At 69.5% G+C, this 13,165-nt stretch overlaps 3 protein-coding genes across 3 annotated transcripts; all 3 read left to right on the top strand.

Annotated features, from left to right (window-relative positions):
- Window positions 1–861: 861 nt before the first annotated feature.
- On the top strand, window positions 862–3,696 carry EEF1AKMT3 (EEF1A lysine methyltransferase 3). The gene is made up of 3 exons (XM_053967654.1): window positions 862–1,178; window positions 1,765–1,876; window positions 3,207–3,696. The coding sequence occupies exons 1-3, from the start codon at window positions 885–887 to the stop codon at window positions 3,638–3,640; spliced, it is 840 nt and encodes a 279-aa protein (XP_053823629.1). The 5' UTR covers window positions 862–884; the 3' UTR covers window positions 3,641–3,696.
- An 873-nt stretch (window positions 3,697–4,569) lies between these two features.
- On the top strand, window positions 4,570–9,880 carry TSFM (Ts translation elongation factor, mitochondrial). Its single transcript, XM_053967644.1, has 6 exons — window positions 4,570–4,621; window positions 5,391–5,522; window positions 6,873–7,001; window positions 7,076–7,183; window positions 7,867–7,951; window positions 9,329–9,880. The coding sequence occupies exons 1-6, from the start codon at window positions 4,580–4,582 to the stop codon at window positions 9,745–9,747; spliced, it is 915 nt and encodes a 304-aa protein (XP_053823619.1). The 5' UTR covers window positions 4,570–4,579; the 3' UTR covers window positions 9,748–9,880.
- On the top strand, window positions 7,960–9,319 carry LOC128801597 (uncharacterized). Its single transcript, XM_053967609.1, has 2 exons — window positions 7,960–8,461; window positions 8,533–9,319. The coding sequence occupies exons 1-2, from the start codon at window positions 8,111–8,113 to the stop codon at window positions 9,262–9,264; spliced, it is 1,083 nt and encodes a 360-aa protein (XP_053823584.1). The 5' UTR covers window positions 7,960–8,110; the 3' UTR covers window positions 9,265–9,319.
- Window positions 9,881–13,165: the final 3,285 nt, after the last annotated feature.

The following is a 13,165-nucleotide window of genomic DNA, read 5'->3' as shown; positions in this document are numbered from 1 at the left end:
GGTGGCACGGGGGGGACGTTTGGCACCGTGTCCCCCTCCCTGGCCAGGGACAGCGGGACAGGGACAGGGACAGGGACAGGGACAGGGACAGGGACAGGGACAGGGCTGAGCCGGGGAAGGGGGACACAGGTGAGGGACACGGGGACAGCAAGGACAGGGAGGTGGCAGCAGGGACACCAGGATGAGGGACCAGGTACACCACGGGCACGGCCACCAAGGCTGGGGACACCGGGACGAGGGAATAGCAGGGGGAGGGGACACGGGGACTGGGGACACAGGTGGGACAGGGACAGGGGTGGGACAGGGACAGGGGTGGGACAGGGACAGGGACACGGACAGAGGAACCGAGGACACTGGCATCGGTGACATCAGGGCCCCAGGGCTGTGGTGGCACTGGTGGCACTGGTGGCACTGGTGGCACTGGTGCTGATGGGACAGTGACAGGAGCAGGAAGGGACAGGTGGTGGCATTGGGAGGAACCCCTGGAGGCACTGCTGGGGTGACGCTGGGGACAGGGATGGGGACACAAGGGGACACCGGGGATGGAGCAGGACAGGGGACCAGGGGTGGGCAGGGATGGCCTGGGGACATTGGGGACAGGGCAGCCACCAAGGGCATGGGGGAGGGGACACCGGGATGGGGATGGGGACACCGGGGGACATTGAGGGACACCGGGGGACACCGGGATGGGGCAGGGGACACCGAGGGACATTGAGGGACACCGGGGGACACCGGGGTCGCTGTGGGACACCGGACCTCCCCCGGGACCGCGGACCGGGACAGAGCGCGAGCCGTGGGCGGAGCCCCATCACGGAGGGGGCGTGGCCTAACAGGAACCGACCAATCAGGTTCGGGGGGCTCGACTCGGTCCCGCCCCTTTCACGATGGCGGCGCCCGGGTGCCACGTGGGGACCGGGGGGGGGCGGGAGGCAGAGGAAGAGAACGGGGAAGAGGAAGAGGAAGAGGAAGAGGAAGAGGAAGAGGAAGAGGAAGAGGAAGAGGAAGAGGAGCGAGGAGGAGAAGCAGAAGCGGCGCTGCGGGCCGTGTTCCCCCGCGACCCCGAGCTCTTCGCCGAGTTCTTCCCGCAGCGGCGCCGGTTCCGGCTGTGCGGGCGCGTCCTGCACATCGCCGAGCACCACGGGCCGCGGCTCGGGCCCGCCGGGGCCGTGTGGGAGGCGGTGAGCGGCACCGGGGGGGGGGGGGGGGGGGGGGCACGGGGCTGTCGGTGACATCCCGGGGGACGCCGGGTGATGGGGAGTGCCGGGGATGCCGAGGGTACGGGCACGCCGGGGACACCGGGAGGGGGGAGGTGACATCCCGGGCGTACCGGGAGTGATGGCGCGGGGGGGATGGGGTGGCGGGGGACCCGGGGGGGGGGGACACACGCGACATCCCGGGGGTGGCAGGAGGGATGGGCGATGGGGGACCGCGAGAGAACGGGGGTACCGGGGGGGGTGAGGGGTTGTGACGTCGCGGTGGGCACCGGGAGCGATGCGTGACTGGGGAGTCCTGGGGGGGGGGGGGGGGGGGGGGGACCTCGAGAGAACCGGAGGGGGGTGGGGGCACCGGGAGCACCGGGAATGGGCACCCTGGGGGGAGTGAGGTGTCCTGGGCACCCCGGGGCGCGGGGGCGATCCGGGACCGAGGGTGGGGATGACCCTGGGGGCACAGGAAGAAGCGGTGGAGCGGCTGCGGGGTTCGGGGGTGTCCCTGCGGACCCCAGCCCCCCCTCCGTGCCCCCCCCCCCCCCCCCCCCCCCCCCAGGCCCTGTCCCTGTGCCGCTTCCTGGGCGAGCAGAACCTGGAGCTGGCGGGGCGGCGGGTTCTGGAGCTGGGGGCCGGTACCGGCATCGTGGGCATCTTCGCTGCCATGCTGGGTGCGGGGGGCACTCGGGGGGCTGGGGGGGGACACTCGTGGCTCGGGGGGGTTACCTGTGGGAAGGGTGGGGACACCTGTGGGGCCGGGGAGGGGCACCCGTGGGTTGGGGGGGGGGGGGGGATCGCTGTTCCCCCACCCAGTACGGAACTGGAAACTGCTGCGAGCAGTCCTGGAGTTTATTGGGGTCTGGGGGATCCTCGGGTGGTTACCCCACCCCCCCCACCCCCCCACTTTGGATTCGGGGTTTATTGGGGTCGGGGGGGATTTGGGGAGATCCAGTGGGGGCGACCCTCACTCTGACCCGGGGATTTTCGGGATGTGGGAGGGGGTTGCTGGGATTTTGGGGTGGGGGGGGGGCTCAGGGGGTGTTCCTCACTCTGTCTCAGGGGGTTTTCCTGGGATTTTGGGGTGGGGGGCTCTCAGGGGGTGTTCCTCACTGTGACTCGGGGTTTTATGGGATGTGGGGGGGATTTCGTTGGGTTTTAGGGTGGGGGGTCCCAGGGGGTGTTCCCTTACTGTGACTCGGGGTTTTTTTTGGGATGTGGATGAGGTTTTACTGGGACTTTGGGGTGGGGGGTGCCAGGGGGTGTTCCTCACTCTGGCTCAGGGGGTTTTCCTGGGATTTTGGGGTGGGGTGGGGGTCTCAGGGGGTGTTCCTTACTGTGACTCGGGGTTTTATGGGATTTTGGGGGGAATTTTTTGGGATTTTGGGGGGGGGGGGTCTCAGGGGGTGTTCCTCACTCTGTCTCAGGGGTTTTTACTGGGATTTTGGGGTGGGGGGGGGTGCCAGGGGCGTTCCTCACTGTGACCCGGGGTTTTTTTTGGGATATGGGGAGGTTTTACTGGGATTTTGGGGGGGGGGGGGTGCCAGGGGGTGTTCCTCACTGTGACCCGGGGTTTTTTTGGGATATGGGGAGGTTTTACTGGGATTTTGGGGTGGGGGGGGGTGCCAGGGGGTTCCTCACTGTGACCCGGGGTTTTTTTTGGGATATGGGGAGGTTTTACTGGGATTTTGGGGTGGGGGGGGGTGCCAGGGGGCGTTCCTCACTGTGACCCGGGGTTTTTTTTGGGATATGGGGAGGTTTTACTGGGATTTTGGGGTGGGGGGAGTGCCAGGGGGTGTTCCTCACTGTGACCCGGGGTTTTTTTTTGGGATATGGGGAGGTTTTACCTCTTTGAGGTGGACTTTGAGGGACTTTGGTGTGGGAGGTCCGGAGGAGGGCGGGGTGGGGGGGGGGGTGGGGGTGTGACCCACACGCTGACCCACGGTGAATTGGGGTCTGGGGGCTTGCCGGGGGGGGGGGCTTGACGGCCGCGCTGCCGCGCAGGGGCCGAGGTGACGCTCACGGACCGGCCGCCGGCGCTGCCGCAGCTGCGGGAGAACGCGCGGCGGAACTTCCCGGGGCGGGGCGCGGCGGCGCCGCGGGTGCGGGCGCTGCGCTGGGGCCGCGACCAGCGCCGCTTCCCCCCCAAATTCCACCTCGTGCTGGGCTCCGACATCGTCTACGACCCCCGCGCCTTCGCCCCGCTCCTGGGCACCCTCCGGCACCTGCTGGAGCCCCCGGCCCGGGCGCTGCTCAGCGCCCGCCTGCGCGGCGGCGACGCCGGCGCCTCCCGGTTCTTCCGGCAGGTGCTGCCGCCGTTCTTCACCGTGCGGCTGCTGCGGCGGGAGCCCGAGCGGGACATCGAGATCTACGCGGTGACGCCGCGGGAGGGAGCGGGAGCCGCCGGCGGAGCCCCCGGGGGCCGGGGCGGCGATTAAATGAGATTAAATGATTAAATGATTAAATGATATTAAATGATGCCGGGGCGCTCCGATCGGGCGCTGTGTGTGTGACTGGGGGGGCTGCGGGGCTCGGGGGGGGGCTCTGAGGGGCTGGCAGGAGGAGGGGGGGCTGTGAGGGTCTGGGGTCTGTGAGGGTCTGGGGGCTGTGAGGCTGGGGAGGGTCTGTGAGGGTCGGGGGTCTGGGAGGGTCTGGGGGCTGTGAGGGTCTGGGGGCTGTGAGGCTGGGGAGGGTCTGTGAGGGTCGGGGGTCTGCGAGGCTGGGGAGGGTCTTTGAGGGTCGGGGGTCTGGGGGGTCTGGGGTCTGTGAGGCTGGGGAGGGTCTGTGAGGGTCGGGGGTCTGTGAGGGTCGGGGGTCTCTCGGGTGCGGGAGGGGGCTGTGAGGGTTGGGGCCGTCGGTGAGGGTCGGGGGGGGGTCTGAGGGTCTGGGGTTTGTGAGGGTCGGGGGTCTGTGAGGTTTGGGGGGGGGCTGTGAGGGTCAGAGGGGGTCAGAGGGTCGGGGGTTTGTGAGGTTGGGGGGGGGTCTTTGGGGGCTTGTGAGTGTCAGTGGTCTATGAGGGTCGGGGGGTCTGTGAGGGTCAGGGGCGGGCCGGGGGTCTCTGGGGTGCGGGGGTGTTTGTGAGGGTCTGGGGTCTGTGAGGTTGGGGGGGGTCTCTGAGGGCCGGGGGGGTCTGTGGGGGTTGGGGAGGGTCTGTGGGGGTCTGTGCGGCTCGGGGGTCTCTCGGGTACTGGGGTGGGGTTTCGGGCCGGGCACTTCGAGCTCCCCCCTCCCAAAATTCCCCCTCAGCCAATCCCGCGGCACCCGCGTGACGTCACACAGCGCGGCAGCCAATCGCCTTCTGACCCTTCCCGGCGCCCGTAGCGTCGTCACGGCCCGGTGTGGCGTGACGTCACGCGGCGCGCCGCGGGCAGGCCGGGATGCAGCGCGCGGCGCTGGGCGCGCTGGGGGGGGCGGCGCGGGTGAGCCCCGGGACCACCGGGGAACGGGGGACCCCAGCCCCGGGACCACCGGGACCCCCAGCCCCGGGACCACCGGGAACCGCGGGACCCCCAGCCCCGGGACCACCGGGACCCCCAGCCCCGGGACCACCGGGAACCGCGGGACCCCCAGCCCCGGGACCACTGGGACCCCCGGGAACCCCAGCCCCGGGACCACCGGGGAACGGGGGACCCCAGCCCCGGGACCACCGGGACCACCGGGAACCGCGGGACCCCCAGCCCCGGGACCACCGGGACCCCCGGGACCACCGGGAACCGCGGGACCCCCAGCCCCGGGACCACCGGGAACCGCGGGACCCCCAGCCCCGGGACCACCGGGACCCCCAGCCCCGGGACCACCGGGAACCGCGGGACCCCCAGCCCCGGGACCAGTGGGACCCCCAGCCCCGGGACCACTGGGACCCCCGGGAACCCCAGCCCCGGGACCACCGGGGAACGGGGGACCCCAGCCGCGGGACCACCGGGAACCGCGGGACCCCCAGCCCCGGGAACCGCGGGACCCCTCTAACCCCGGGATTACCGGGAAACTCGGGACCCCCCAGCCCCGGACCACCGGGAACCGCGGGACCCCCAAAACCGGGACCCCCAACCCCGGGACCCCCGGCTATCCCCGAGCGCCCCCCGCCACCGCTTCCCCCCCCCCCTCCGGTACCCCCGGTGCCCCCCCCCCCCCCCCCCATCCCGGGACCCCCGGCAGGGCCCGGTGCCGTGACGCGCCGCTGTCCCGCAGGCCCCCCCGGGCCGCTGGTTCAGCGCGGCCCCGCCGGCGCTGCGGGAGCTGCGGGAGCTGCGGGCGCGCACCGGGCAGCCGGTGCTGCGCTGCCGGGAGGCGCTGCAGCGCGCGGGGGGCGACCTGAGCCAGGTGCGGGCAACCGGGGCGGAACGGGGGCGGGAGGGGACCGGGGGGGGGGGGGAGACACACCGGGGGTCGCAGGGGGTCCCCGGGGCAGCGGGAGCGGAGCTGGGCGGGCGGGGGGGCCGCGGGGCCGGGTCTGGCCTGTGCCACCCCCCCGGTGTCCCCCCCGGGCCGAGGGGCGGTGACAGGGGACACCCGGCAGTGGGGTGGCCCTGTGAGTGAGGGGGACACTGGGGTGGCCCTGTCAGTGAGGGGGACATTGGGGTGGCCCTGTGAGTGATGGGGACATTGGGGTGGCCCTGTCAGTGAGGGGGGACACTGGGGTGGCCCTGTCACTGATGGGGACATTGGGGTGGCTCTGTCACTAATGGGGGACATTGGGGTGGCCCTGTCATTGTTGGGGACACTGGGGTGACCCCGTCAGTGACAGAGGACATTGGGGTGACCCTGTTGGTGCTGGGGACACTGGGGTGGCTCTGTCATTGTTGGGGACATTGGGGTGGCTCTGTCACTGATGGGGGACATTGGGGTGGCCCTGTCATTGTTGGGGGACACTGGGGTGGCCTTATGAGTCATGGGGGACATTGGGGTGGCCCTGTTGGTGCTGGGGACAGTGAAGGGGACACTTGAGTGGCCCTGTCAGTGACAGAGGACATTGGGGTGACCCTGTCCCCTCCCATGTGTCCCCCCCAGGCCAAGGGGCAGTGACAGGGGACACCCAGCAGCAGCCCTGCCAGTGCTGGGGACACTGGGGTGGCCCTGTCACTAATGGGGGACATTGGGGTGGCCTTGTGAGTGCTGGGGGACACTGGGGTGACCCCGTCAGTGACAGAGGACATGGGGGTGACCCTGTCAGCACTGGGGACACTGGGGTGACCCCGTCCCCTCCTGTGTGTCCCCCCCAGGCTGAGGGGCAGTGAAGGGGACACCTGAGTGGCTCTGTCACTGCTGGGGGACATTGGGGTGGCTCTGTCAGCACTGGGGGACACTGGGGTGACCCTGTCAGCACTGGGGTGACCCTATTGGTGCTGGGGACAGTGGGGTGAACCTGTCACTGATGGGGACACTTGACTGGCCTTGTGAGTGATGGGGGACATTGAGGTGACCCTGTCAGTGACAGAGGACACTGGGGTGACTCTGTCAGTGCTGGGGACACTGGGGTGACCCTGTCAGCACTGGGGGACACTGGGGTGACCCCGTCATTGCTGGGGACACTGGGGTGACCCTGTTAGCACTGGGGGACACTGGGGTGACTCTGTCAGTGCTGGGGTGACCCTGTCAGTGCTGGGGACACTGGGGTGACTCTGTCAGTGCTGGGGACACCGGGGTGACCCCGTCCCCTCCCGTGCCCCCCAGGCCGAGGCCTGGCTCGAGGCCGAGTCGCGCCGCCGGGGCTGGGCCCGAGCCGCGGCCCCCGGGGCTCCCCGGGCACGGCAGGGGCTCGTGGGGGTCCTGAGCGAGGGCTCGGCCGCCGTCATGGTGGAGGTGAGTGACGGAGGGGGGGTTTGGGGGTCCCCGGGGGGGTCTCTGTGTCCCCAGGGTCACCGTGTCCCCCCCAGGTGAACTGCGAGACGGATTTCGTGGCGCGGACCCCCGACTTCCAGCAGCTCGTGGAGATGGCGGCCAGAGGGGTCCTGGGGCACTGCCAGGGGGCCTCGGGCACCAAGGTGGGGTGGGGGGGGGGGGTGGGGGCTTTGGGGTTTTGGGGTGTGGGGGGTTGTTTGGGGAGTTGGGGTGGCACAGACGGTGTGGGGGTCTTGGGGGGTGCTGGGGTGCCAGGGGCGTTAGGGGAGGGTTTGGGGATGTTATGGGAGGGTTTGGGGGTGCCAGGTGTGTTGGGGCAGGGTTTGGGGGTGTTGGGGCAGGGTTGGGGAGTGCCTGGTGGTGTTGGGAGAGATTTTGGGGATGTTGGGGCAGGTTTGGGGGTGTTGGGGAAGGTTAGGGGGTGTTGGGGCAGGGTTTGGGGGTGTTAGGGGAGGTTTTGGGGGTGTTGGGGCAGGTTTTGGGGGTGCCAGGGATGTTGGGGCAGGGTTTGGGGTGCCAGGGGTGTTTGTTGGGGCAGGGTTTGGGGGTGTTGGGGCAGGGTTGGGGGTGTTGGGGCAGGTTAGGGGTTGTTAGGGGAGGTTTTGGGGGTGTTGGGGCAGGTTTTGGGGGTGCCAGGGGTATTGGGGCAGGTTTGGGGTGCCAGAGGTGTTTCTTGGGCCAGGGTTTGGGGGTGTTGGGGCAGGTTTTGGGGGTGTTTGGGCAGGTTTGGGGTGCCAGGGGTGTTTGTTGGGGCAGGGTTTGGGGGTGCCAGGATGTTGGGGCAGGTTTGGGGTGTTGGGGTGCCCCTCTGAGCCCTTTCCCCCAGCACCTGCTGCGGGAGGATGAGCTGGCCCAGGTGCGGGCAGGGGACGGGGGGCACCTGCTGAGCGACCAGCTGGCACTGGCCATGGGTGAGTGGGGACCCCCGTGCCCCTCCCAGGACATCCCAGTGCGCCCAGTGCCCCTCCTGTGCCCATCCCAGTCTGCCCAGTGCCCCTTCTATGCAATCCCAGTAATCCTCTTTGTCCTTTCCTTTATGTCCCAAAGTCTCCCAATGATGCCAACCCCCAATGATGCCAGATAACCCCCCCAGTGCCCCCAGTGCCCCCAGTCCCTCTCCCAGTGCTCCCAGTGCCCCCAGTCCCTGTCCCAGTGCTCCCAGTGCTCCCAGTCCCTCTCCCAGTGCTCCCAGTGCCCCCAGTCCCTGTCCCAGTGCCCCCAGTCCGTGTTCCAGTGCCCCCCAGTCCGTGTTCCAGTGCTCCCAGTCCCTGTCCCAGTGCTCCCAGTCCCTGTCCCAGTGCCCCCAGTCCCTCTCCCAGTGCTCCCAGTGCCCCCAGTCCCTGTCCCAGTGCCCCCAGTCCATGTTCCAGTGCTCCCAGTGCTCCCAGTGCCCCCAGTCCCTGTCCCAGTGCCCCCAGTCCGTGTTCCAGTGCTCCCAGTCCCTGTCCCAGTCCCTGTCTCAGTCCCCCAGTGCCCCCAGTCCATGTTCCAGTGCTCCCAGTGCTCCCAGTGCCCCCAGTCCCTGTCCCAGTGCCCCCAGTCCCTGTCCCAGTGCTCCCAGTCCGTGTCCCAGTGCTCCCAGTGCCCCCAGTCCCTGTCCCAGTGCCCCCAGTCCCTGTCCCAGTGCTCCCAGTGCCCCCAGTCCCTCTCCCAGTGCCCCCAGTCCCTGTCCCAGTGCCCCCAGTCCCTCTCCCAGTGCCCCCAGTCCCTATCCCAGTGTCCCCAGTCCCTGTCCCAGTGCCCCCAGTCCCTATCCCAGTGCCCCCAGTCCCTGTCCCAGTGCCCCCAGTCCCTCTCCCAGTGCCCCCAGTCCCTGTCCCAGTGCTCCCAGTCCCTCTCCCAGTGCTCCCAGTCCCTGTCCCAGTGCTCCCAGTGCCCCCAGTCCCTGTCCCAGTGCTCCCAGTGCCCCCAGTCCCTGTCCCAGTGCCCCCAGTCCCTGTCCCAGTGCTCCCAGTGCCCCCAGTCCCTCTCCCAGTGCCCCAGTCCCTATCCCAGTGCCCCCAGTCCCTCTCCCAGTGCCCCCAGTCCCTGTCCCAGTGCCCCCAGTCCCTCTCCCAGTGCCCCCAGTCCCTGTCCCAGTGCCCCCAGTCCCTGTCCCAGTGCCCCCAGTCCCTGTCCCAGCCCAGGCTCTGGGCTGGCAGCCCCCCGGGGTGTTTCCTGGGCTGGGCCAGGGTGCTCCAGGACCCTTTTTCAGGGCGTTCTGCTCTCTGGGAGGGGTCCATGACCACCCCCCCCACCCCATTTTTGGGGGTGCCGATGGTGACCCCCCCCCTTTGTCCCCCCCCCAGGCCGCCTGGGCGAGCGCCTGGCCCTGCGCCGGGCCGGGTGGCTCCGGGCCCCCGGCGGCTTCGTGGCCACCTACGCTCACGGCTGGGTGGCCCCCGGGCCCGCCGTGGCCATGGGCACCTACGGGGCGCTGGTGGCCTGCGGGGGGCCGGGCCCGGGGCCCCCCCCGCCCGAGCTGCGGGAGTTGGGGCGCAGGGTGGCCCAGCACGTGGTGGGCATGGCCCCCACCGCCCTGGGCACCCCCGAGGACGAGCTGGGGGGCGACACCGAGACGCGGCTGCTGGCCCAGGGCACCCTCCTGGAGCCGGGGGTGCCCCTGGGCCGCTACCTGCGGGACCGGGGGGGGCTCCAGGTCTGGGATTTCCTGCGCTTCCAGTGCGGGGAGGAGCCCCCCCCCGAGCCCTCTGCCCCCCCGGCCTGAGGGAGGAGGGGGTTCAGCCCTTGGGGGGACACACACACACACCCCCCACCCCCTCCCCGTGCAGCCCACGCCAGGCTGGGGCAGCCTCCCCCGGGGTTCGGGGGCGAGGCTGAATAAAGGTGCAGAAGAACCAGCCCAGGTGTTCTCTCGGGAGGAGAAGGGGGACCCCAACATCCCTTACCCTGCCCCTCCCCCGGGGAATGCTCCCCGACCCCCCCCCCCCGTGCCCCCTCCGAGCTCCCCCAGGGACCCTCCCCTCCCTCCCCCAAAAAAGGGGCTCCTGACCCCAAAGAGCCCCAAACCCCAATGGGGGGATGGGGGGGGGCACGGCTGGGCCCAGGGCTGGATGGGGCTGTGGGGGCACCCCCATCCCATCGCTGACACCCCCGGGGTGGGTTTGGGGGGGGTCCCAAGGGACAGGGGGGGTGTGACAGAGTGGGGAGAGGGACGGGGGGGAGGTGGGGACGGCGGGGACAGGTGGGGGGACAGGGGGTGCCCCAGGTGGGGATGTGGCACAGGTGGGGACAAGGGAACAGGGGGGGGGGTCAGGGGGCAGGAGGGACAGGTGGGGGGACAGGGGACAGGTGGGACATGGGGAACAGGTGGGGGGACAGGGGGTGCCCCAGGTGGGACAAGGGAACAGGTGGGGGGGTCAGGGGGCAGGAGGGACAGGTGGGGGGACAGGGACATGGCGCAGGTGGGGACAGGGGAACAGGTGCTGGGACAGGGGAGCAGGTGGCTGGGGGGGATCAGGAGGGGGGTGGCAGGAGTTGGGGTGAGAAGCCGGGGGCCGACCCCCGCCCCCCCCCCCCCGGGAGACGCCGGTGCCCGAGGGTGGCTCCCCCCCCCCCCCCCCCCGCGTGTCCCCCCCTTGTCCCCCCCCCCTCCGTGACGTCACCAGCCGCCTCCCGGGACAAGTAACCGGGAACAGGCCGGGCTGGAACAGCCTATCCTGGATTACTTGAACCGGGCCGCGGCCGCCGGAGCCCCCCCCCCCGCCCCTCCCGTTACCCCCGGCTCCCTCCGGTCCCCGGCCGCTGTCACCGCCCGTTCGCGGCGTCCCCACAGCGGAGCTGGCCCCGCACCTCTCCGTTCCCCCGGCAGCGCCTCCGGTGACCGGCGGGGGGAGGGGGTGGGGGTGGGGGGGGGATTAACGGGGGGTGCGGGGAGCGCGGGGGTCACGGCGGGCCCCTCCCCCCCCCCCCCCCCCCGTACCTGCCGCTCCCGCCGCTCCCGCCGGGGGGAGGGGCGGGGCGGGGGCGGGGCCGCGCGCGCCCCCCGCGGCCGCGGCGGTTTCCAGGCGCCCCGGGGCGGGGCCGCCGCTGTGGTGAGGCAGCGTAAGGGGCGGGGCCGGGCGGTGCGGGGGGGGGGGGGGAGCCTTGAAACGGGCGGAGGGCGCTGATTGGACAGGCGGGGAAGGGGCGGGGCCCGGCCGTGTTTACCTCGCGCGGAGCTCTATGAGGGCGGGGAGTTTGAGCCACGCCCCCATGAGCGGAGGGGCGTGGTTTATGAAACCACGCCCGCGCGTCGCGAGGGGGCGTGGCCTAGGGGCTGTCTCCAGCCGCTTTTCCGCGTTAAATGTTTGTGAAATTAATTTTGCTAAATAAGACGGAGAATCCCTTTTTCCTCCTGGATTCATTAGCGGGAACCCCAAATTCCTCCCGTTCCCACCCCAAATTCCTTCTTTTTTCATCGCATTTTCACCTAATCCACCAAAAAATTCCTAACCCTAACTCAAATTCCTTCTTTTTTCATCTCATTTCCACCTATTCCACCTCAAATTCCTCCCGCTACATACAAATCCCTTTGCTTTCCCCAAAATTCTTACTTTCCCCAAAAGAAATCCCGCCTATTTCACCGCAAAACTCCTCGTCTTTCACCCCCAATTTCCTCTTTTTTCACCCAAATTCCTCCGGTTTTCCATCAGTTTTCCACAGAGGAAATTTTTTTACTGGGTTTTGGGGTTATTCTTAAAGGAAAATGTGTAGGAGGAAAGAGGAATTCCCCGGCATCCGCCGCCCAGTTCTGGGGCGTTTCATTCCTCTTCGCTCACGGAGCGAAACTGGAACGAACTGGGGCGGCGCCAGCCCCAGTTCCGGGCTTAACTGGGACAAACTGGGAATCGCCGCGGGGAGCGGGGCCGGCGGCGTCCGGGCGTTCCCGGGAGGAGCGGCCAGCGGGGAAACTGAGGCGGACTGGGACGGGACTGGGACGGGACTGGGAGTGCTGGGCTGGGGGCGGACTGGAACTGGACAGGACTGGACTGGGAGGGGACTGGGAGCAGACTGGGATCGGACTGGGACCATACTGGGACTGGACTGGGACTGGACTGGGATCGGACCGAGGCCCCGCCCCCGCCCTTCGAGCCGCAGCCCCGCCCACCCGTTCTGCCGCACCATTGGCCGCTGGTGCGTGACGTCACTGATGGGCGTGGCGACGGCGCGGATGGGGCGGGGGGGGCGCAGCCCCTTCCAGGGAACCCCAAAAATCCGCCCGAGCTCGGCCCCGTCCCTCACCTGGGGCCTCCCCCGGCAGCGACACGGGGCTGTCCCAGCGTGTCCCTGCGCGGGGGACACCGACCCCAAATCCCCCAGTGCCGTGACCCCAAATCCTCAGTGCCATCACCCCAAATCCCATGTGCTGTGACCCCAAATCCCCTGTGCTGTGACCCCAAATCCCATGTGCCGTGACCCCAAATCCCCAGTGCCACCACCCCAAAAGCCCCAGTGCTGCCCCCCCAAATCTCGCAGTGCCGTGACCCCAAATCCCCCAGTGCCATCACCCCAAATCCCCCAGTGTCGTGACCCCAAATCCTCAGTGCCGTGACCCCAAAATCCCGCAGTGCCGCGACCCCAAATCCCCCAGTGCCATCACCCCAAATCCCCAGGGCCGCGACCCCAAACGACCCAGTGGTGCCCGCCCAAATCCCGCAGTGCTGTGACCCCAAATCCCGCAGTGCCACCACCCCAAATCCCCTGTGCTGTGACCCCAAATCCCGCAGTGCCACCACCCCAAATCCCGCAGTGCTGTGACAGTGCTGTGACCCCAAATCCCCTGTGCCACCACCCCAAATCCCCAGTGCCGTGACCCCAAATCCCGCAGTGCTGCCCCCCCAAATCCTGCAGCGCCGTGACCCCAAATCCCCAGGGCCGTGCCCCCCCCCCCCCCCCCAAACGGGGCAATTTTGGGGCCCCACCAAAAATCAGCCCCGCGGCTCCCGCGAGCCCCAGACGGATCCCGGCAGCTCCCCGGAGCTCTGCGGTGCCCCCGGTGTGCGGGGGGGTGGGAAACGGACGGAATTCCTGGGAAAAGGGACTGGGCAGCGTCATTTTTATTTCTAGAACAATCCGGAAACCGCAGGGAAGGAAATTCCCGGCGCTCCGCTGCGTTTTTGGGAACTGCTGCCCTTGAACCCCTC

Source organism: Vidua chalybeata, chromosome 30, assembly GCF_026979565.1.
Source record: "Vidua chalybeata isolate OUT-0048 chromosome 30, bVidCha1 merged haplotype, whole genome shotgun sequence".
NCBI classification, from domain to species: Eukaryota; Metazoa; Chordata; class Aves; order Passeriformes; family Viduidae; genus Vidua; species Vidua chalybeata.
This window is presented reverse-complemented; position numbering and strand designations above follow the sequence as displayed.

Coding starts and splice junctions, on each gene's coding strand:
- EEF1AKMT3 (XM_053967654.1), top strand. CDS start 885: ATGGCGGCGCCCGGGTGCCACGTGGGGACCGGGGGGGGGCGGGAGGCA. Junction 1,179..1,764: donor CCGGGGCCGTGTGGGAGGCG/GTGAGCGGCACC, acceptor CCCCCCCCCCAG/GCCCTGTCCCTGTGCCGCTT. Junction 1,877..3,206: donor CATCTTCGCTGCCATGCTGG/GTGCGGGGGGCA, acceptor GCTGCCGCGCAG/GGGCCGAGGTGACGCTCACG.
- TSFM (XM_053967644.1), top strand. CDS start 4,580: ATGCAGCGCGCGGCGCTGGGCGCGCTGGGGGGGGCGGCGCGG. Junction 5,523..6,872: donor CGGGGGGCGACCTGAGCCAG/GTGCGGGCAACC, acceptor CGTGCCCCCCAG/GCCGAGGCCTGGCTCGAGGC. Junction 7,002..7,075: donor CGGCCGCCGTCATGGTGGAG/GTGAGTGACGGA, acceptor TGTCCCCCCCAG/GTGAACTGCGAGACGGATTT.
- LOC128801597 (XM_053967609.1), top strand. CDS start 8,111: ATGATGCCAGATAACCCCCCCAGTGCCCCCAGTGCCCCCAGTCCCTCT. Junction 8,462..8,532: donor TGTCCCAGTGCCCCCAGTCC/GTGTTCCAGTGC, acceptor TCCATGTTCCAG/TGCTCCCAGTGCTCCCAGTG.